We start from the raw sequence: 24,008 nt of genomic DNA on the forward strand, positions 1-24,008 counted from the left end.
GCACACAAACACACATGATCAAGGCATGCTTCCAGATGAAAACATTTCCTTTTTCTCAAAATAAGCCAAGCCAATTACAAATGGGGAGATCTGCTTTTTCCTCACTCGTTTCCTGTCAAAAATTATGCCCCCATGAAGCAGCTTCCCAAATGAGGTGTGTTGTGTGAGCTCAGCCAAATGGTTGATTCAAATAGATTTACTACTTGATGCCAAGGGTTTTTTGGGTATCTCCCCCTTCATTTCATGCAGAAATCTGATTGGGGGTGGTCAAAATATGTCTAAAGCATTTGTATTATCTCCAAGTTTGTGTATAGCTGTGAGAATGGATGCAAGGAATTCTTTGTTTTGATGCAATAACCAGAGTCCTAATGTTTTTGCTTTAGCTTATTAATTCTTTAGTCTTTATGATGGATCCATGGGATGCTTGAAGGGACACTCTTATCTGTTGTGCTGAGTCTCACCACACTGATGTTTTTTGATGGCAGGCTTGATTCTCCTAAGGCAGGGGTGCCCAAACCCCGGCCCTGGGGCCTCTTGTGGCCCTCGAGGACTCGCAATCAGGAGGACTCCCCTCAGGGAGCCCCAAGTCCCCAATGAGCCTCTGGCCCTCCAAAGATTTGTTGGAGCCCACACTAGCCAGATGCAACTGCTTTCTGCATGAGGGTGACTGTTTGACCTCTTGCATGAGCTGTGGGATGAGGGCTCCCTCCACTGCTTGCTGTTTCATGTCTGTGATGCAACAGTGGCAGTGAAGGAAAGGCTGGCCTTGCTTTGTGCCAGGCCTTTTATAGGCCTTGAGCTATTGCAAGACCTTCATTCATTCATATAAGTTCATCTTTAATATATTCATTTATGTAAACTTATGTAAATTTATTCAAATTTTAAATGTAAATTAATTTTTTTTCCCTGCCCCCCCCCCCGACACAGTGTCAGAGAGATGATGTGGCCCTCCTGCCAAAAACTTTGGACACCCTGTTCTAAGGGCTTGTTTATTTTATTTTGAATGCCTTTTTTCAGTTTGGAAAAACCTGTCTGCCAGAAGAACTGAATGGTAGAAGCAGTTCTACTACTGCTTTGGTAGACATTGCTATGTGCTCAACTCCAAGAATGACCTGGGCAGTGATTCCAAGGACTTGGTTTCTGACCCACTGCCAAGGTGAAAACAGCCAGAACTCTCAGTGACACTGGTGAGGAAAGAAAGCAAATGCAATCAGTCCCCTTCTGTGTGAATTCTAGCTCTCATTAAGTCAACAACCAATGGAAGAATAATGTGTCAGAAGCAGCAATGACTTGGACAATTTTATCTGCTCTGCTCCCAGATTGGTCTGGGGATAGCAGATGCTTTTGAGGAATAATTGATTTCTACCTTGTTGCCACCACTGAGGCAGTGCTAGAGGACAACACTTCATATGGAAGCTGAATGGAGCTGAAACAACTTCATTTAAATTTGTCTGGAAGCTGCCTTGAAAACCTAATGGCAGCACAACCCTGAAAGTCATCTGATGGGTCCACCAACTCTACACAATTAAAAAGAAAAATAGTAGTTATTTACTATGCTTCTTGCAAAGTTTCTTCTAAATGCAGAACTTCCGTGTCTGATTTAAAGGAATTTAAATGAAGGTGTTTTTTTGTTCATGCGATGCCATCAAACCAGAAGTCTTGCACCTCCATGTTTGCAGAAACTGAGAGGAGCACAATAAGGAAGTAGACGATCCATTTTTTGCTCGCTTTTAAGTGTGTGGAAAACAGATCAATACAAGTTCTCTCTGCCATGGGCTGGAAGGAAGAAGTGGTGACTGCAGATTTGGGGTAAAGGGCACCCAGGATCTGCCACCCTTTTGCTCCCTGCAATCTGCCCCTGATGCAACCTGCTGCATCGTGCCTAATGCAAATCCTCGTTTTCAAGTGAAATGAAACCTAAGTTCATGCAATTGCATTTGCTTATATTAATTGATGGATTAGAAACCAGCCTCTCCCTTTTTTTCTCTTTGATGTCTCTTCACTGTCAAAATTCAGACTGTAAACTCTTCGTGCCAAAACTTTTTTACTTATGTTACTGCCCAATCCTTTCTATTACCCCTCCCCACCAATGCAGCACTGCCAAAATAATGACTGCTGCATTCTAGTGTAGTGGGGGGCACATAGGGTAAGGGAACATTTGTTCCCTTACCTAAGGGTAAGGCTCTGAGGAAGAGAGAGGCCTATGCAGACCTGCATTAGCTAAATAAACTGGCACAAGTCCACATGAACCTGCACCATGGGATTGCATCTAGGAAGAGAGATAGAATATCAGTGGCACTGACACCACTGATCCCTCCCCCTAGGACCCATCACCACTGTCTCCCGCCCCATTTTGCCTTCCGTTGTTCCACCTTCCCCCACCCCTTCCATCCAAACCAACTTCAAGTACATTTATAGTATAATATAAATTACTAATAAGTAATCAGAGTAAAATGGGCATGTGAAAATGTTTATTACTATTTGGAACAATTCCATACTTTTTATACAGATTTAAAAATATTCAGATATCTAATAAAAATAGAAAATATTAATATTTTCTGTTATTATAATGCTGTAATGTGTAATGTATTATAGTGCTGTAATGGACACACAAATGCTACATAGAAAAATAATTTGATTCAAATCCACATTTAAAAAGAGATTTCATTTTAATTTATTGTGTTACTTGTAATAAAAATTGAACTATACGGATACAAGTATGGGAGATTTAAAAGAAACTACAGATATACTTTGCAGATATCTCATATATATATTTATATATATTTAAAAGCAGCAACATCTAGACTCCTTGAGTTGTTACAAAAATATATTTTCACTCTGCAAATCTACTACTACTAAAACGGAAAGAAAAAAACTATTTTTCTCATAATTTTATTGAACTAATTACACTATATACATGAGGCTACTGACTAAATAGTGCCACTATTATCTTTAAAAATGTATAGGTATATATGCATTGTGGAAATATAGTACAGTATAAAAGTAATAATAGGACAACAGCCAGCAATATTGAAGCATTGGTTATTAAACTGAAATATATTCCAGGCACTATTGAAGTATATGAGTAGAAGATACGGGTAGATATGAGTAGATATGGGTAGATGAGGCTCGTCAGCCTGGGAAGGCAGCTCACCGGAGAATAGCAAAACTCTGATCCCAAACCTCCACTGCCTTCCATCCAGTTATGGAAAAGGCTTCAGGAGACAACCTCGAGGCAAAATCCGGAGCCAGAGTCCCTGAGGCAGTTCACGGCTGTATACAGTCACGCTCTGGCAACTCCTGCGACGCCGCTGGAACCAACCGTATTGGCTTCTGCCTTTCCATTGAACCATTTCAGCAACGTGGAGAGGGAGGATTTGCTGCATGGGTAACAGTCTGTCCTCCATATCTACATTACCCAGGCTTTGCGCACTGGAGAGGACACTCTGTTCCAGAACCACCATTCAGAGAGCGATACCATAGTCTTCCGAGACTGAAGGTTGCCAACAGAGACTGGAGTATACTAAATTGCACTTTTGAATTGTAGTAGCAATCATCATTCCCAGAGGCAGTATTTCAGTTCTAGGCAAACAGCACTTCCAGCATGAAAATATCATTTCTAGCCAAGTCAGAGAAATGATAATATGATTGTACAGTGAACAATGTATGATCATACAGCTGAATGAAATTGCGTTTAGGCTTTAAAATCCATATGCTGAAAATGTATACACTGGGTACATTTTATATAAACAAAGTTGATGATTTTAGAAGGGATATAACACAAGGAACAATTACAATTCATTAATAGCCCAATACTATCCCCCATTTGCAACAGTGGAAAGAGCATCCCACTATAACAAAAAGCCCAACAACAGCATGCAGGGCACACCACGCTGGGCCAATCTGAGGCACTGCCACAAACCAGCTGAGGATCAACATCACCACACACCCTGGGCTGTGTCACCCTTGATAAGTTGCTGGCAGGGCCATGTCATGGGTGGGTTTGGGGAAGTTTTGGGGTGATTTTGGGGGGAGGGGGCAGATCCTGGCTGTACCAGTATGCACCAAGATCCTATGCTTTTTACTGCTCCCTCCCTTTTTGTCTCCTTGGACGTATGCCAGGTACATAGACCATCAGGAGGCCTACAGAGAGGTAAGAGAAAAGTATTTTTCATTACTTCCAGGCCTCCTGATCATTCTGCTACCTTAGCATGCAGCTGCACCTTCATGGCCTTCCCGCCAGTGCACCTGGGTAAGTTGGTGGCAGCTGCACAGTTGGAAAGAGCTTAACGACTCTGTGTGTAAACCATACCCCAATTTACATGTTCCACAGGCAGTGGCCCTCAGGATAGGGTCACAAATAACCTGAGTCTGCCACTATTTGCATCTGGATTTCAACTGCTGTTCTACTGTGGTAGAAAACATCAGAAATTGTATTTCTTGTTAACCACAATGAAATAAAAATTATTCTGTAATGTATTAGATTTCTAATAGAAGCGGGTGTGACTGTTCCTTTCATGTGTGACCAGGTCTTGATCACAGTGCTGCAAGACTAACACACTTTCAGATAATCCCCTTTCATTTACATTACAATGATTTGTCAGAACTCTGCGATTTCCTTTACCTCCTTCAAGTACAGTAAATCCAAGGTTTAGGTCATCTGAGAAAAGCTGAAGTTGGAAATGGTTAACTCTTGCTTTCCAATTTCTGGTTTTTCTCTGTAAACAAACGAAATGCAGAAACAAACTATCAGCGGATTTGGGACCAGCAAATTTTAGTAACAGCAGGTCCCCAAACCCGCTGGTCAGACCCACATGAACCCTCCAGAGGGTTTTCTAAAGGCCTGGGTGGCCGCATGCAGCCTCCTTGGCCTTCAGAATGCCTTCCAAGGCCTCTGGGAAAACTCAGAACAGTGGTTCCCAAACTGTTGGTTGGGACCCACTGGTGGGTCATGCCCCAATTTTTGCCAAAGGGTAATGGAAAGATCAGATAAAAATTAAATATTGCAGCTGCTAACCACCCTGCAAAGAGCTCAGCTCCTGCAGTTTGCAAGCATGTGTAAATATAGGGCACTAAATGTTTGAAGGCCTTTTTCCTGGTTATTATTACTAATAAAGCAATAAAATATTTATTTCTAGATCTCCCTTTTAAAATGTCTGGTAAACCTAGGTAGATCCAGATAGAGTGTCATTTAAAAATGTGGGTCTCAGTGCTAAAAAGTTTGGGAACCACCGCCTTAGAAGGTCACTTCTGGTTTTATGGGAAAAAATGGAAGTGACGTTTTAAGGCTTTAAAAGGCATTCAACTTCCTGGTGCACGCAGCCTTCCTGGCCCTCAGAACACCCTCCGGAGGATTATAGGGGCCCAAAACCCATGGATTTGTAAAGTTTTCCAGTTTATAAAGCTAACATGATTACTATCTTCCAGAGAATCTAAAGGAATGTTTATCTCTTGAATGACAACAGAAGTGAGTAAGTAGGGCTTAAATCTAGTAGTCAAAATCTAGTTTCACTAATACTTTAACGTATAAAACACTTCTGTGTAATTTAATACTGAAATGTAAAACATGTAAGAATTTATTTCTCAGTTGAGTTTCCTACAAATTCAGCATGATGAAGAACCACAAAGAGTTCACTATGGCAGGAACCTCTCCTGTTAGTGGTCCATGGTCAATGTATTAAAATGACCTACTAATGGAATTTTTACATATTAGGATCCACTTCCGAATCTGAGAATAAACCAAATCAAGCACCTAATGCTCAGTTTCACTTCTGGTAGTCATGCAACCCAAAGACAAAGATCCTCATCAAGTAGGTTGTGAATACTTTTGACATGATTCTAAAATCATGTACATTTAGCTCTAGTATATCTATAAAGTTGGACAACCAACATCACCTTTTTGCTCAGATCAGTTTTAAATGCTACATAGAAGTTGAAGAATAGAAATGCATATGGAGCATGCTTCTTCTGTTAACTATAAAATGGGAGTCCAGAAAACCTGTCCACACTGTGATCTGTGAATCCCAGATGACACTGCAAGTCATAGATCTAATTAAAAGTAACAGTGACAGACCTCACTTTGCAAGTTTAGAAAAGTGAGATGAAGAAGTTCATGTATGTTTGCCCCATTCCTATTCATATTCAGATATGTTTTCAATATGTAATTACATTCTCACTAGAAACGCTAATGTTAAGTAACAGCTATAATTTACAAAATTACAATAGGGTGCTGGGGACAGGGGTATAATGTATGCAAGTAGAGAAGTCTAGCACAACAACTTAAACTATTGTTTTATTTTCCTCTGGATCAAAGCATCACCTCTTGAAAAGGTCTAGTGTAGTGGTTTTTCCAATCAGTGCAGCTTTGTATTGTTGCCAGGATATAACTGGATAACTGGCAGTGCTGAAACAGCCCCTTAAAATTCATTCTTAGTCCAGTATAAGAGGCCTAGATATAAACTCAAAAAGCAAGCACATGAAGTCCATCCTTTTTTCCCCCCAGGTCAAGCCAGAATTAAGAAAAAAAAAATCATCATATCAAGAGCCAAGCACTATTGTTTATCAAGGCATATTTCATGGAAGACCGTTTGCATTCATGTTTTACTTCCATTGTCATAGAAACTTGCATTTTGATCACTCAGATAGGGGTCTTTACTCCTCTCCAACAGGAGGTGGTGGCTGGCACAGCTTGTACAATCTGTCAAAAACAAAGAATAATTATTACAGTAGTCCCCTAGTTTTGTGAAACAGGCTGGGACATTTAAGCATTAAGCACAGTTCCATTAACTATAGCGGGGTCCCCAAACTTTTAAGCACAAGGACCGCATTGTATATCTGACACAGTGTCAGGGGCTGGAAAACAAATAAATAAATTTAAGTAAATAATGACTTCTTTAGAAATGGAAGGGGAAATGGATGTTGAAAAAGTATTGTGGGGAGCAGAGGGAAAAATTGATTTGGGGAGGAATGGACTTTGAAAGGGGAAATTAATTTTGGGAGAAGGGCAGCCCAGTCCTAACGGGCAGCCCAATCCTGAGCTGCCCGGGGCACCCCCGCTCCGCGGCACCACGAGGGCTGCCGCCGAATCCAGCGCCTCCCGCGCTATTGCGGGAGGCACCTCGGGAGTAGGGGACATTTGTCCCCTTCCCCGGGTAAGGGAGGCAGCCCCGCAATTGGGCTACTCACTTTAGCGGCGCCCAAATTGGATTGGGCCCTGAATTTGTGAAAGGAGGAATATGGAAGAAAAAGCAATATTTTTGGAAAAACGTTTTTTGAAGGGGAAATTATTTGGAGGCATTGGTGAGAAAATTAAAGTGCTGAAGGAATAAAGAGTTGGGGAACAATTGAGTAATAAGTGGGAGAACTAATAAATTTGTAAAAAGAACATGCTTTCAGTAAGTGTTGGATAGATGGAACTGATTGGCCATCAATCTGATCAGAGTATTGAAAGTTTCTGGAACTCCTTCTCTCAGGTTTCCAAAGCGTATATTACAATTTGGGGAGTTGAGAATCAGGCATAAGTTTCTCTCTCTCTCTTTCCTCACACCCACCCACCCACCAGAGGAGCTCTCTTTCCAAGGGAATCCTTGAAGGTGCAGAGCCTTCTGGGTAAGCCTTCAAATCAATGGAGAAGCCTCTTCAGTGAAAGCATGTCTCCATACAAGGCTCTATGCACCCAGCCGGTCAGCAGGTTGCTGTGGGCCAAAATGGCCAAGCTTCCCCACCACATGTCGCAGGTTGGATAAAATCCTCTGGAGGGCTGCATGTGGCCCCAGGCCAGGGTTTGGAAAGCCCTGCTGTAAAGTATTACTGGAGGAGAAGCACTGGGCTGGACTATTTTTATTCTAATAGTGTTGGGAAAGGGGTCGAAGGAAAGTCCCTTCTTTCCTGAACAAGTATGGACACCCCAACATACATCAAAATATTTTAAGTCACTGCTACTACCCTTTTGTTTAAGTATTTTGTTTAAATGTTTTAAGATACTTTGTTGTATAACCTTAAAAATTTTAATAAACAAAAAAAAAAGAAGCTGAATTGTTTAAGTCAGAGTTCTGGAACAGAAAATGTAAATATAAAAAATAAAGCTCAGAATTAATGTTCTAGGTTGTATTTCACAGAAAAGGTTTTTGACTAGAGCAGCAACACTAGATTTATAGTGTTCAGAGCAGCAGTCCCCAAATCATGGCCCAAATTCTACTACAATAATCAATCTAGGTGTAGCAGTGATGAAATCTTACTGTTCCACCCCTCGGCCACCTTTCTTCACGTCAGATCATTACAGAGCCTCACACCAGGAAGCCACTTCCACTGCATATCACTCCAGAGGCTCTGCACCCCAATTTTCTGGGGAAGTGGCTCCTTGGCACAAGGCTCTGCAATGGTCTGGCACAAAGAAAAGTGGCTGCAGGGTGGAACAGTAAGGCTTTGCCACTATGGCACCTGGAATGATTATTTGGGCGTGATGGATCCGGCCCACAGGCTAGAGTATGGAGTCTCCTGGTCTAGAGTGAGTTGTGCCAAGATAGTGGTCACACTGATGGTCTGTCGGTACTGGTGATTGCAATAAAATTGTAAAGGAACAACTGAGTTGTATATTTTAATATTATGTGATTCTGGCTTTTGTGATCACATATTATGCAATTCTAATTATGCTTCCCTCCACCCCTCATTCCTTAAAATGGATAGCAAGCCACAAATACTGTATTCTTACTTGAAGTGTGACTCTATTTATAGTGTTCAGAACACTGGAGAACTAGGACAGGAATAGAAGAAAATAAAGTGCTTACTAAATGGCTTATATTTACACTTAGCTTACCACAATGTTTTCATCTAGATAGGTAAAACCTACATGTTTCAGTAGAAAGCTTTAAAAGCAAAGACACAAAGACCCATACATATCCAAAGAGGCTCAATCTCTCCTGCACATACAACTATTGAGTTAACTCCCTGCCATTTGTAACAAACCTATCTTTAATCAAAACTTAAAACTGGTTGGCAACCTTCAGTCTCGAAAGACTATGTTATAAGCCTACAGCAGCCGGTATTCCCAGGCAGTCTCCCATCCAAGTACTAACCAGGCCTGACCCTGCTTAGCTTCTGAGATCAGACGAGATTGGGCATGTGGAGGGTAGTGAGCAAGAATTGAGGCTACCTGTAGCTGACATTTATTGCCAAATATTATATAAATAATGAGAACAGATTGCTAATCAAGTAGCTGTTACACCCACATAAATCTAATGTACTTTGTTACACGAGAATAAACAAACCTTGGTGTATTTAAACAGCCAATAAATCAGAACCACTAAAACACAATCTGCATGCATTCTTGGTTGTTAAACAACTAAAATACAATTCACATTTCATGCATTTAACTTTTTCATGCATAAGGGTAGAGATTTGAATCTTTCTGTGAACTTGAAGAAAGGTAAATAATAAATTATATTTTATATAACAGGCTCTGATTTAAGCTGCTACAAGTGCATCAAGGTTCAATTGTTCTGCAATAACAATAAATTAGATTGTAATCTACCTAATGCAAAAGAGACTATAAACAACCCAAATAGATTGGCATGAGTCCTCCAGGGCAAAAATCTAATGCAATTTTTAGGTTTGTCCATTTATTTTTGTTAAGTTTTATACTTGCTAGACAGCATTTCAGGTGCTCACAATCTATCACTGAACAAGAAAAAACATTCTATAAACTTGGGGCAGTCATATTTTTCATTCTAATGGATATTTTGTAAACAATAAAAAGAACAGTACATCATTTAAGCACAAGCAAAGATCCTTGTTCAACATATTAAGAACCGATAATGACTGAGAATTAAACTATTTTGTAGTAATATATTTATATTCCTTATAAATATTATTTCCAAGCTGCCTGCGAGAGTTCAGAAAACTGCAAGAAGTCAACAGCCAGGATGACAACTGCACTATGAAGGGAAACATCTGGAGAAATAGAGATTTTATGAGACTTTCTCATGGAATAAAACTTGTGAAAACTCAATGAAAAACGGGGTTTATGCTCAGCCTACCTATGTAAATTGCCTTAAGTTATGAAAAAGGAGGTATATAAATATCATAATTAATAAATAAATAAATAAATAAATAAATAAGAACATAGAAAATTGCCTGCTTCTGAATCAAACCATACATCCCTCTAGCTCAGTACTGTCTCTATAGCTGGCAGAGATCCAAGTAGCCCTAAAGGCTGGCTGAGGTGTTACTTGGGGTAAGAGAGAAAATAGCAGCATCTTCAGCAATATCTCAAATTGCATACAGAGTTTGGAGGCCAGAAAAAGTGAACATTCACAGGAAAAATGAGCCAAATTTCCAAGGGCCAAATTGCATAATTAAAGATGAAAATAGAAATATGAAAATCTGTCCCCATGAAACAAAAATCTGCACTATTAATAAACACCAGTGAGTCTGGGTGAAGAATTTGACAGTGACTGGAGAAATAATGGTCTTGACCACAAACAATTGAGAGTAAGTCTCTGTTACCTTGGAGCAGACTGTGGTGTTCGATCCCTCACTCCTAAATTCTTGGCAGTGTTCTGTACTCTTGCTCCCTGTAAGAGAGAAACATTCTTTTGATTCACGTTTAGCTTAATCTTTTTTAAAAGCTTCTCTACCAAGATAGCTTACAAATGAAATAAAGTGCAATCCTATGCATGTCTATTCAAATGTAAGTCTCACTGAGTTCAGTGGGACCTCAATCAGGTTTGTATAGGATTGCGGGCTAAGGGCCCAATCCTATTCAACTTTCCAATGCCAATGCAGCCCTGAGGTAAGGAAACAACCGTTCCCTTACCTTGAGGAGGTCTATGTGATTTCTCCCCTCCCCAAACACCGAAAAATGCAATGCATGTCCTGTTGGCACAGCTGCATCAGCACTGGAAAGCTCAATAGGATTGGAACCTAAAAGAGACAGCATACCTGAAGTTTTAGTATCTTATCATGTGGCGAGTGAACATATCAGATATTTATTGTTCATCTAATACATAACAGTAAATAAAAATCAGTAACTGCAACAAGTTGTCAGCTGTTTCAGGAAATATAATATTGATATACTCCAAATCCCATTACAAATTTAACATTCCATTTCTAAAGACCAACTTCTGATCAAACATTTTCATGCAAATTTTCAATATTCAATACTTTCCTAAATGATAGAATGGGGCAAGTTTGAATGAACTGCCCTCTAAAATAATTAGGAAACACCCTTGTGTTATGTGAAAAGGCACCCATATGTTATATGATGTATGCATTCAATTTGTTAATAATGTAGAGTGGGTGCCAGTCAGAATGTGGCAACACTACCAATAAGGGTGGTGGCATCCTTTGCTTGGTTCTGCCCTCACACAAGCAAGTCACAGCAAACTGGCACACACTTGGCGTGCTGTGTTCTGGTGATGTTACCTCAGCACTTTTGTAGCTCCACTTCTCATCATTTGGAGCTCAGGACACTCTGCACCTATCCCACCCACCCTAGGGATAGTCTGAGAGTAGCTGTTTTTGCATTTCACTTAATTGGCCTTTGGTGGAGGTTTTTCACCTGCTCAAGACTGTGCCCTAAGATGCAGCATTAGCTTAGCCAGTTTGATCACTTCTGGCAGGTATAGTTTAGGACTGGGAGTAGGAATCAGATGTGCATCCTAAGGGGGAAGCCAGTACCGATCCCAACTTGGCTCAGGGATGCTGGGTGGTACATGCAAGGAACTACTATACTTCGCACAAAATCCTTTAATTAAAATTGATGGGAGAATTAGAGTCTTATTCTTAAGAGTGCAACATCATTAATGATGGTTGACATTTAAAAATATTACCACTATCTCATTCAATTATAGTAAATAGAAAATAAAATTCATTCCCTGTGGTTACCTTGCTTGCACTGCTCTCTGATAAATTGAACTCTGATGAGATTTCCTGGCTTCTGGGAACGAATTTGTAAGTGATTCCAGGAGAGATTTAAGCAGCTGGTATTCTTTGAGTATCATAGTGGCTTTTTATTACCATAAACAAACTCCATAGAAATGTTAGGCTGCAATTACTTTGGATGAAAATGGTTGGACCCATGGGTCTCATTCAGGGCCACAGGTCCTGACTGAAGTATAACTCTTCAATGTCATTTGTGTTACAGTGTGAGCAAAGGAGGACTCTTGAGAACAGATATTAAAGTCCACATAGGATTGACTTCAATGGGTCATGACCTATATTATTATTATTAACTTTATTTATACCCTGCCTTTCTCCTCAAAGGGACCCAAGGCAGCTTACAGCAATGATTAAAAACACAAATTAAAAACCTAATTTAACTGGCATTCTGCTGCTTTAATTTAATCTCTAATTTAAAAACAAGATAAAACATATTAACTAACAGACATCTTAAAAACAGCAACCAGATAAAAAGTGTAAAAGAGCAAACAGCAGCAGTTTATAAAAGGACCCAAGCCTGTAACCAGGTGTTAAAAGATTATTAAAAATAATGTTTAAAAGGCCAGGAACTCAGAAGGTTTGTCTAAAAAGAAGAGTCTTCAGGCCTTACCAGAAAGTTTCAAGAGAGGGAGCAGTTCATAAATCAAGGGGGAGGGAATTCCATAGTGTTGGTGCCACTACTGAGAAGGCCCTATTTCTTATCTCTGTATGCTTCAAGTTAAGCAGATGCTATCCATTGTATTTCTTCACTTTATGAAATGTTATACATTCAGAGGGAATTCAAGAATGATTTGGAAATGCTATAAGGTAACATGCAATGGAGAACACATAGGGGAACTTTGAAGTCAGACCTGCACTTCTATTTCTCAATATATGTTTTTCCCCCATACATATCAGGCTGAATTGCTCTCCATTACTAGGCCTAGGTGTGATGAAACGTTGTTGTATGATGTCCTATATTTCATCAAAGTAAACTAATTTCTTAGCTTCCCTACACAATCCGACTGAACAACCTTGAGGGAATTTATTCATCACAGAACTTAATTCATACTTTGCATACAGGATGACTCAGATAAGAAAATGGAATAAGCCTAACCAAAACAGATGCATATAATTCACTGGAATTAATCAAAGAAGATACACTGAAAATTTAATAACTTTTGCTCACAGTCAATAAAACGCCAATATTATATTGAAATTGCCATTATAGTGCAACATTTGCCTTTTAATACATTGAAGAAAATTGTAACAAAAAGTACAATAAATAAGGAAAACATGAAATTCATTCGAACAGCAAATTGTGGGAGAACTACTACTATCCCAGTGCTTTTGGTATATAATGTATTTATTCACATGTGAAAATGGGCAATAGGTCTATCAATGGCTACTACTCGTGATGGCTACATGGAACCTCCAAATTCAGACAGGATGCGTTGTGTCCAAACCCTGACTTGTGATCATGCAATTCGGAGGAGCACAGTTTTTATCAATTTTCGCTTCCTTCTCCAGCCTTCATGCTGCATAACATTCTGATCCTGAGGGTTACCTCAACACACAGGACTGGATTCTTGGGAGTTGAAGGAAACTGGAGAGTTAAAGGGGGTCTGCACAAATTGCAAGACAGCATAAGTAGAAGCCAGAGTTTGGATACTGCCCAGTATGCCACTAAATACCACTTTTCTGCAGCAGCAGAAAAGCATTAAGGGAAAAGTGTTCAGTGGTTTCAAAACTGGTTTATGGGAATCCCTGGAGGCACTTAATGGGCCACTGTGAGCAGCAGAATGCTAGAATGGATGGTCTGATCCAGTGGTTCTCTATGGGTCTGGGATTCACCAGTGGGTCGTGACCCAATTTTTGTTGGATCGCGAAACTGAGGGCAGATTAGACTACATATATTCAGTTCTTCTGGGCCTCACTCTTTTGCCCCAGCTCCAGTTGTATTCCTTTCAAGACATTATCCAATATTCCTTATAACTTCATCTGCTGTCCTCTTGGACAGATGGCCATGAATCTAACCTACTGCCTTGATTAAGTAGTTTTGCTACCTTCTTAACACTTGGTCTGAAGCCTCAAGACCTTCCAAGCCTGTACTAGTTTCTAGCACTAATTCCTAGCACTTTCAAGGCAATACCATTGTTCTGCAAACCCAGGAGACATTTGGGGAGAAAACTGAATAAGAAAAAGGTAACTTAATAAAAAATGATACCTACTTGTTTGCGCATCACATCTGTAGCTTGTAGGATGTAACGAGGAGGCAACCCGTGACTCTGAGCAAGAATGATAGCCTGCTCCAGAGTGACACTCAGAGTGCAACTGCAAGCAAAATCAGGTAAATGAAGTTATGTTGGCAGTACTACTAAAATGTGTGATTATTCCAGATGAATGAGTTTACAAAACTCTAAAAATAAATTATACATTACAATTACAGTGAGTAGGCTCCAGTGCCTATTAGCACCCATGGAGAGTTGTGCACTACAACATTCACTGACAACACCTGCAACCCTCCTCCCGGGGCTATATACACAAGAGAAACATTGCATGAGGAAAGTCAGCCCAGGTCCTGCAACCTATAAGTTGCTTATAGTCAAATAAAACTAGTGTCAGGGCAGAGGGAATTTTACCATGTTGTACTACTGGAGTGGAAGCTTGCAGCATTACCTGGCCCCAACAGACCCCTGACTCTTGTGACAGTTGTGACAGGAGATAGACAGTCTCTGCCTTCTCCTTCCCAGACTTCTAAAATCTTACACAGAAATAACGTATCTCAACAGCCATTAGTAACTCTCTGAATATTACATTTCCTCCTATAGGGTTAGAACGCATGTAAGAACACAGAACACAGGTGTATTCACCTGTGCTATGTGACCTTGCATGCAGGAGCAGGGCTAAACCCATTGTTTTAACTGTTCTGTTGCATACACAAGCAGCCCAATCCTAGGCTGCCCTATTGCCAGTGCTGCAGCTCCAGAGGTGGTGGTGAGTGTCGCAAACATGCTGTAAGGCAGGTTTACACCACCCTGGGAGGAACAGGGGAAGGGACTGATCTGAGAGGGGGTGGGACCAGCAGAGGCATAGACTTGAGAAGCCCTTAAAGCACTGGTTAAATTGAGAAGCCCCATTGAGCAAATGTCCCCTTCCCCCCCCCAAAGAGACCCCCAACCTGTTTGGATCCAGTGGCCATTTGGAGCCACTGCTTATGTACTGGATAGGTCTGGGCCCCTAATATAGTATCTTAACTGAGTACAGTTTTGTAGTCAACATATGTTGAAACCATGTACTATGCAAGAGAATCAAAACCCAGTGCCACAAGACTTTATGTTGTTCATGTGAAAGAACTCAGCCTTTTTCCAAGTACAATTTTACCCACCCTGTTTTTAAATTTATAACATTAAAAGATTTTCCACCTAATCAAGCAATCCACATCCCAATCACATTTTAGACTGGCTATAATACACCCACAGAAGTCCTTCAGAGAGTCTCTCCCATCTGCACACAATACGGAATAGAATTCTACACTACAGAAAGCACAAATGTGCCGGTGTTCTGTCACCTTTTGAAAAAGTACCCGGAAGATTTGCACTGGAGAGGGAGAATATACAACCTCTGAAGACATTTTTAAAAGTAGTTTTTTTAAAGGCTGACAGTAAAAAATACAATGCAAAATGACAGATGTGCAATATATTTGGTTAAAGCTAAGAAAATTTCCAGCCCAATCCTATCCCCAGCTCGATGCAGTGAAGCCAAAATGGCAATCACTGTATCCTGCAGAGGCCACCAGAGGTCTCCTTGGGTGAAGGGGATTTCGTTCCTTTCCTCCGAGTAAGAGCGCAGGCCCTGCAATGATGCTACTCGAGTCTGTGCCAGCTTTTTGCGGGTGCAGACTGGAGAACTTCCATGTCAGGCTTTGCAGCCTGACTCAGAAAATAGGATCCAGTGGACAGGGCTCTGCTGGTCCCACCCCCTCCCAGACCAGTTCCTCCTCCTGCGCTGCCCTCCCCATCTCGAAACGCCTTTTCCCACCCCAAAAACCCTGACTTATCTCCAGGCGCTCCAGTTGCATCTCCTCTTGGTGCTGGGGCCCAGTGCCAACTAGTGCTGACCCAGCACTGGTGGCCCCTCCTCTCCGAGTGCCACAGATGTGCCTTATGGTACATTTGCGACACCCAGCACCAGTGCTGGAACTCAATATGAGTGCTAAGGGGGTATAGGATTGGGCCCTTCATTGTTTCACTGTGAGGGAATCCAATATGAAATTGTCTAAACATTGAAGAAATACTGAAGACCCAGAGCAGAATTACATGTTACACAGCAATGTAAGACACAGGAATGCTGCCAAAATTGCATCGTTTTGTTGACTCTATTCCATAACATGCTGCAACACTTATCCATGTGTTGGTGGCACATGGTTAAGGTGTGACCAGACCAAGTACATGCTGAGGGTCCATGCCCATCAGAGGACATGCCTGGCTAGGCCATCCCCTGAACTTCATTACTGGTGGCAGTGGCAGGCTCCAATGAACCATCAGAGGGTTAGCAAGAGGCACCATGAAGGCACCAGCAAAAGGCTTTGTAACTGGTGCTGGCACTGTGTGCAATGATCATGCTTTGCCATCAACAATGCCACCTCCATCAACAATGGTGTAGAGGGGGATGTGTAGAGGGGGTAGTGCTGTATAACTTCTGGGAGAACTCAACCCTGGGATACCATTTTTTAGCAGCATCCCTTTGTAAAATGTAGTTGCACCTTGAGCTCCAAGAGGCTTGCTGCAGGGAGCACAAATATCTCTGAGCTTGTGTCTGAGTCTCTGTGTGAAAAAGAGCTAGGTGAATTCCCTTACATTGCATTATACTGTGGGGAAAAATCACACATCCTTCAAAGAATTTTCCTATAAATCACAAGTCTTTTTAAGTGTGTTTGTGACATGCAGCGCATGCTGTGTAGCATGTCACAATAGCATCACAAGGAATATTCATTAACACCTTTCAACAAAAAGGTTTTGTTTTTCAAATACATCATGCCTGTTTCTTCCTGCTAAAGACTGACAATAATTATATGTAGTAATTAGTAATAGATTCTTATGCACACATTATCAAGTGACAAGTACTAATATTCCATCAATAATGCCTTTAGTCTTTATTTCTGTTCCTCAGCTTAGAATACAAAGTTAAACACTTTTCAATCCCATTGATTTAGTCTGGGGGAGTTCATCACATGTTAACCTTCCTACTGAAATCAATTGAACTTAAAGTACTTAACCTTAGTGAGTTGTGCAAAAAGTAAATTTCAACGGATCATAGTTCATTCCATACTGCAGTGAAAATGCCTGAATTGTGCTAAGAAAGCCTTCTTATATTAACTTTGGGTTTTATTTTCACATTTCTTTTGCAAATATCCTGACAGTCTATCCATCTGCCACTTAATCAAGCTGTTCCCTTGGATGGATTTCAGTAATTAGTGACCTTTAAATAAATTAGTTCTTTATTCACGAGAAAGTCAAAGCTACTGGGGGTTCCAAACAAAATGAAGAGAAAGAAGTTTGAATTCATACTTTTAAAGTAAGTTTTAAAGTAGTCAGGTGTCTCAGATGCCCTTCCACAAATGGCCATATTCTTCTTAGGTCAGTATACAGACTTGCCCCTGGGGGCTGGGGGCTAAGAATAGGCCCTCAGTTTGGCTGTACTTGTCGTAAGAGGCGACTAAACAGCCACCGGGTAGATGGGACTCGTCAGCCTAGGAAGGCAGCTCATCTAAGAGAAGGAAACTCTGACCTCAAACCTCCACTGCCTTGTGGCTACATCCAGTTCTGGAAAAGGCTTCAGGAGTCAACCTCGAGGCAAAATCAGGAGCCGGAGTCCCTTAGGCAGTTCATGGCTGAACACAGTCACGTTCTGGCAACTCCTGCGACGCCGCTGGAACCAACCGTATTGGCTTCTGCCTTTCCATTGGACCATTCCAGCGACGTGGAGAGGGGGGATTTGCTGCATGGGTAACAGCCTATCCTCCATACCTTCTTTACCCAGGCTTCGCGCACTGGAGAGGACACTCCAACTTCGCCATACGGCGTCGGCACAACACGGGAAGCAGCAGTTTACCGGTTATAAGTCTTTGCTCGATTGGCGTAGAGCATGACGCCAGGGGCTGCTTTCGACGGTGGGAGAGATCATTGCATCTCATTGGACAGCTACCGCCCACCTTAAGCTGGGCAGTCCCCAGCCAGTAAGGTGTTGCCTCGCCACGGTCCGTTAACCTCATGGGGTGCGTGGGGTTTAGGGTGAAAACCGACAAGCGGATCGACAACTCTGCACCATGCAACAGAAAACAGAAAACTACTGCCCTAAAGCTGGGCACCTGGAACGTTAGGACAATGACACCTGGCTTCTCTGATGACCTGCAAGAAATAGACGACGCACGCAAAACAGCTGTCATCGACATGGAGCTGAGCAGACTGCAGATGGACATCGTCGCCCTTCAAGAGACTAGGCTGCCAGATTCCGGACCTGTCAAGGAGAGAAATTTCTCATTTTTCTGGCAGGGAAAACCACCAAACGAAACCAGGGAACATGGCGTTGGCTTTGCGGTCAGAAATACCCTGCTGAAATCCATCATCCCACCTACTGTGGGAAGTGAAAGAATTTTGTCCCTGCAGCTCCAGTCATCAGCAGGACCTATCACTCTCATCAGTGCTTATGCACCGACTCTGTCGTCTCCAGCAGAAGCCAAAGACAAATTCTATGATGACCTGGCCACCACTGTCAAGAAAATCCCTGTAAAAGAGCCATTGTTCATCCTCGGCGATTTCAATGCTAGAGTTGGTGCTGATAACAGTTCATGGCCCACTTGCTTAGGTCAGTTTGGCACTGGGAGGATGAACGAAAATGGCCAACGCCTGCTAGAGTTTTGCTGTCATCACGGTCTCTGTGTCAGCAACACATTCTTCAACACAAAGCCCCAACATAGAGTCTCTTGGAGACATCCAAGATCAAAGCATTGGCACCAGCTCGACCTGATCCTCACCAGACGCTCCAGCCTTCCCAGCATCAAGATCACACGCAGTTATCATGGTGCTGCCTGCGACACTGACCACTCCCTGGTGTGCAGCAGAGTGAAACTGCAAACAAAGCGACTGTATCACACAAAAAAGGAAGGAAGACCTCGCATTGATACCAGCAAGACCCGGGATCAGAGAAAAGTGGAGGAATTTGCACAAGCGCTTGAGGAATCTCTTCCAGGCCCGGCCGACGCAAACGCATCCAACAGATGGGAACATTTCAAGAATACCGTTTACAACACCGCCTTGTCCATATTCGGCAAGAAGACCAACAAGGCGGCAGACTGGTTTGAAGCCCACTCTGAGGAGTTGACACCAGTCATTGAGGAAAAGAGGAGAGCTCAAGCAGCATACAAGGCCTGTCCCAGTGAGCGCAACCTGCAGGTCCTCCGAACTGCTCGCAGCAAAGTCCAACAGACTGCCAGGAGATGTGCTAACGACTACTGGCTCCAGCTCTGTTCCGAGATACAGATAGCAGCTGACACGGGCAACATCAAGGGGATGTATGATGGTATCAAGCAGGCCCTAGGCCCAACACAGAAGAAAATTGCCCCTCTGAAGTCTGCCACAGGCGAGGTCATCCAGGATCGGGCGCAGCAGATGGAACGCTGGGTGCAGCACTACTCTGAGCTATATTCCAGAGAAAATGTAGTCACCGAAGAAGCACTGAACAACATTGAGTGCCTGCCTGTGCTGGAAGAGCTTGACAGTGAACCAACCCTAGAAGAACTTCACGTGGCCCTGGACTCCCTTGCCTTTGGCAAGGCACCTGGAAAAGACAGCATCCCTGCTGAAGTCCTAAAATGCTGCAAAGAGATCATCGTCACTGAGCTGCATGAAATCCTCTGTCTCTGCTGGAGAGAAGGTGGAGTACCTCAAGACATGAGGGATGCAAACATCATCACGCTATACAAGAACAAAGGTGACAGGGGTGACTGCAACAACTACCGCGGCATCTCTCTCCTTAGCGTTGTAGGAAAGCTGTTTGCCCGAGTTGTACTAAAGAGGCTCCAGGTACTTGCAGAGAGCGTCTATCCAGAATCACAGTGTGGATTCCGAGCCAACAGGTCCACCACTGATATGGTATTCTCCCTTAGACAACTGCAGGAGAAATGCAGGGAACAACGACAGCCACTCTTTATAGCCTTCATAGATCTCACAAAGGCTTTCGACCTGGTCAGCAGAGACGGCCTCTTCAAGATTCTCCCCAAGATCGGATGTCCACCCAGGCTCCTCAGCATCATCAGATCTTTCCACAAGGACATGAAGGGCACTGTTGTCTTCGATGGCTCCACATCAGATCCTTTTGACATCCGAAGCGGAGTGAAGCAGGGCTGTGTTCTTGCGCCAACCTTGTTTGGGATTTTCTTCGCTGTCCTGCTGAAGCAGGCCTTTGGAACTGCAACAGAAGGCATCTATCTCCGGACCAGATCAGACGGAAAGCTCTTCAACCTCTCCAGACTGAGAGCAAAATCCAAAGTCCAGCTGAAATGTCTGTGTGACTTCCTCTTTGCCGACGATGCAGCTGTCACTACCCACTCTGCCAAAGATCTCCAGCAGCTCATGGATCGTTTTAGCAAGGCCTGCCAAGATTTTGGACTGACAATCAGCCTGAAGAAAACACAGGTCATGGTTCAGGATGTGGACTCACCTCCCTGCATTACAATCTCTGAGCATGAACTGGAGGTTGTCCATGACTTTGTGTACCTTGGCTCAACGATCTCCGACACACATTCTCTCGATACCGAGCTAAACAAGCGCATCGGTAAAGCAGCTACCACGTTTTCCAGACTCACAAAGAGAGTCTGGTCCAACAAGAAGCTGATGGAACATACCAAGATCCAGGTCTACAGAGCTTGCGTCCTGAGTACACTTCTGTACTGCAGCGAGTCATGGACTCTTCGCTCACAACAGGAGAGGAAACTGAGCGCTTTCCACATGCGCTGCCTCCGACGCATCCTCGGCATCACCTGGCAGGACAAAGTTCCAAACAACACAGTCCTGGAACGTGCTGGAATCCCTAGCATGTATTCACTGCTGAAACAGAGACGCCTGCGTTGGCTTGGTCATGTCGTGAGAATGGATGATGGCCGGATCCCAAAGGATCTCCTCTATGGAGAACTCGTGCAAGGAAAGCGCCCTACAGGTAGACCACAGCTGCGATACAAGGACATCTGCAAGAGGGATCTGAAGGCCTTAGGGATGGACCTCAACAAGTGGGAAACCCTGGCCTCTGAGCGGCCCGCTTGGAGGCAGGCTGTGCAGCATGGCCTTTCCCAGTTTGAAGAGACACTTTGCCAACAGTCTGAGGCTAAGAGGCAAAGAAGGAAGGCCCATAGCCAGGGAGACAGACCAGGGACAGACTGCACTTGCTCCCGGTGTGGAAGGGATTGTCACTCCCGGATTGGCCTTTTCAGCCACACTAGACGCTGTGCCAGAACCACCTTTCAGAGTGCGATACCATAGTCTTTCGAGACTGAAGGTTGCCAATACAATACAGACTATTTAACAAAAAAAACTAATTGGAAATTGTCACTATGAACACCACAATGTTTGTTATGGTTCCAATTAGTTATTCTCAAAACAGTCAGCACTCTGTTAACCAGGAAGCTTGGACATTACATAACTTGACAAAAGTAAGGCAAACATTATAGAGAAAGAGAGGAATGCAGATACTTTAGACAGAAGTCTAGTTCAGACATTGCAGGAAACCATGTGTTCTCATATAAGAATGAGCCACAGAGAGCCAGGAGCTGACACTCTTCCCTTCCCTCTTCTTTTTGTATATATGTGAAGAGGAAATTGAAAGCTTTCCCTTTCAGTTTGAAAGAACCTACAGTTTCCCATTGTACATGAACACTGAAAACAATGTAACAAACCAGAAACTAAAATCATGGTTTAAATCCTGACTTGATCTACTTGGCTTTTCACTACTTAAAAAGTCTGGAACATACTTCTTTGGGACTATGGAATCCATGCCAGTTTATTGATTTATTGGTATGGCCAATGTGGCTTCTGAGTACAGGAGCCAAGAGACAACTTACAGCAACAAGCTCTTTTTGTTATATGCCCTTGGATAATGTTTCATTCCTCTAGTCTAGAGCAGTGTTTCTCAACCAGTGGTACTTGTACCAGTAGCGGTAATGGAGGTGGTATCCGGAGGTATTCGCGGGACCCCCAGACCCCCAGCTCCTGGCAGTGAGACCAGCAACATAGACAAACAGTGGTAGGAGGTTCAGCTTGGCAGGCAGAGCACCAGCGTGTACTTTTTGCTTGCTTGCTTAAGCCCTCCCATCTACCCTGAGCCTCTTAATGGTGTTTGTTGTGTTGTGTCTGGCCTCCCAATCTGGAACTGGTGATGATACCATCACCAGTTACTTCCAGTGGTACTTCCAATAGATAGACTGTGCAAAGTGGTGCAGTGGGGGACAAATGTTGAGAAATGCTAGTCTAGAGTCCTGTGGTGAGGAGGTAGGCCCCTAACAAGTTGTATTTCTTCTTGTGGTGTTGGTGTTGCAGTTGATAGGTATAGTCATTCATAGGATCTTCTATGGGTTCATTCCCCCTTCAGGCTGGTAATGCCTTAATGTAACTGGGGTCAGTACACTAATATAATTGGAAACGAGGCCTGTGAAATCCATTTTCCAGATGTTTTGGTAGGAGTGAAAACTAGGCTTTGGTAAGACTAAAGGTAAAGACATTTCTTTTTCTCTTCTACATCTGGAAGGAGTATGTTATGTGGCTAACCAAAGAAGGTCTCCTTCCTTCATGAGGAAGGTAAAATCATTCAGGTGGAAGGGCAGTCCAGGGTTTGAGTCAGAAATGTTCCCTACTTCTGTGAGAAGTAGGCATATGGAGAACCACAGCTTAAACAGAAAATGTGTCAGAACTGAGATTGGCATATGCAAGATATTTTGTTTCCATTAACGTACTGTTTATAGTAGGTACTAGTTTACTATCTCCTGGCATCTGGTTCCTAAACTTCATCTATTGAGACTAATAAAGCTCTAGCAAAGTAACACTTTGCCACTGATGCCATCATGATGCTCTCCAATTTGTATCCTTGGTTGGAACTCCGCTCCAGATGGTGGCATAGCATCCCAGAACAGAACTGCAGCATATACTTCGTTTTACAGAGCATGTTCTTCCTGGAATTTAATGGGTTCCATCAGTTTACTTTGCAATATGCTCAAAACCAGTATCCGGATGCAGGATTATTTCCTGCTTGTTGGAAACACCATCTGGCCACCATTCTCCTAATCATGTTCCAAAAACACCTGGGAAAAGAATGGGGAGCTCTTATCTGGACTTTTGTAGCCTAACTTGTAAGTCAGCTGCCACAAAAATGATCTTGCTCTTGGGCTGAGACCAAGGTCTGATGGTGGAATGGCTGACAATATGCAAGGGAAAAATATTGGTTATAGTCAGGCTGCATAAAACTGTCCCTGCAGTGCAGTTGGGTAACCTCCGATTCAGGAGAATGATGGCTCCTTGTTTCAAAGAGCTCCTCCATGAATATGTGAGAAACAGCTGAAACTGGTGTAGTATTCCCAGAGCAGTTTCCAATCAATGTTTGTTACAGTCTGCCTCCTACTGTTCTGAGAGGATTATAACCCAAGGAAACTGAGAGGATTATGAAGTGACATCTGAGACAATCTTATCTATTCAAGAACAACATTGAATTAATTAACAAAAAGCTTTCCAACAGCTTGTGGAAGAGCAACAATTCTGTATACACTCTTCAGAGAATGGGGAAAAATGTTGCATATTCTTATGCTGAGTCAGCGGAGGCCCATTCAAACAATGAAGCATTGATCTACTTGAATTTATTTGGCAGTTTGCTGTGAAACAACTCTACATCTTGAGTGGCTGGGTAGTGGAAATGATTGCAGGAGCTATCCTTATCTCATCCCTCTATTGCACCAGACTGCAGAAGGTTGTTGAAAATAAAATTTGCAACAGCAGTTTCTGCAATGTTTCTCCTAGTTCAGAAATGAACATAAGACTATTTATAAGCATTTT

The 24,008-nt window shown here is 42.6% G+C and overlaps 1 protein-coding gene across 2 annotated transcripts in view; it reads right to left on the reverse strand.

Moving 5' to 3' along the window:
* Positions 1-2,708: 2,708 nt before the first annotated feature.
* The window catches only part of PREX2 (phosphatidylinositol-3,4,5-trisphosphate dependent Rac exchange factor 2), a 167,055-nt gene continuing 145,755 nt past the window's right edge, over positions 2,709-24,008 (reverse strand). The window contains exons 38-41 of one of the 2 annotated variants that reach the window (XR_010794303.1): positions 14,148-14,250; positions 10,504-10,571; positions 4,625-6,697; positions 2,709-3,619 (exon numbers count right to left, since the gene is read on the reverse strand). Coding sequence is in view for 1 of the 2 variants with exons in the window: in XM_066623633.1 (XP_066479730.1) it covers positions 6,652-6,697; positions 10,504-10,571; positions 14,148-14,250 (217 nt within the window). In the remaining variant the exon portion in view is untranslated. Of the gene's footprint in view, positions 6,698-10,503; positions 10,572-14,147; positions 14,251-24,008 lie in introns of both variants that reach the window. The other variant, XM_066623633.1, reaches the window with a different exon arrangement.

This window comes from Tiliqua scincoides, chromosome 4 (assembly GCF_035046505.1).
Source record: "Tiliqua scincoides isolate rTilSci1 chromosome 4, rTilSci1.hap2, whole genome shotgun sequence".
In the NCBI taxonomy this organism is placed as follows: domain Eukaryota; kingdom Metazoa; phylum Chordata; class Lepidosauria; order Squamata; family Scincidae; genus Tiliqua; species Tiliqua scincoides.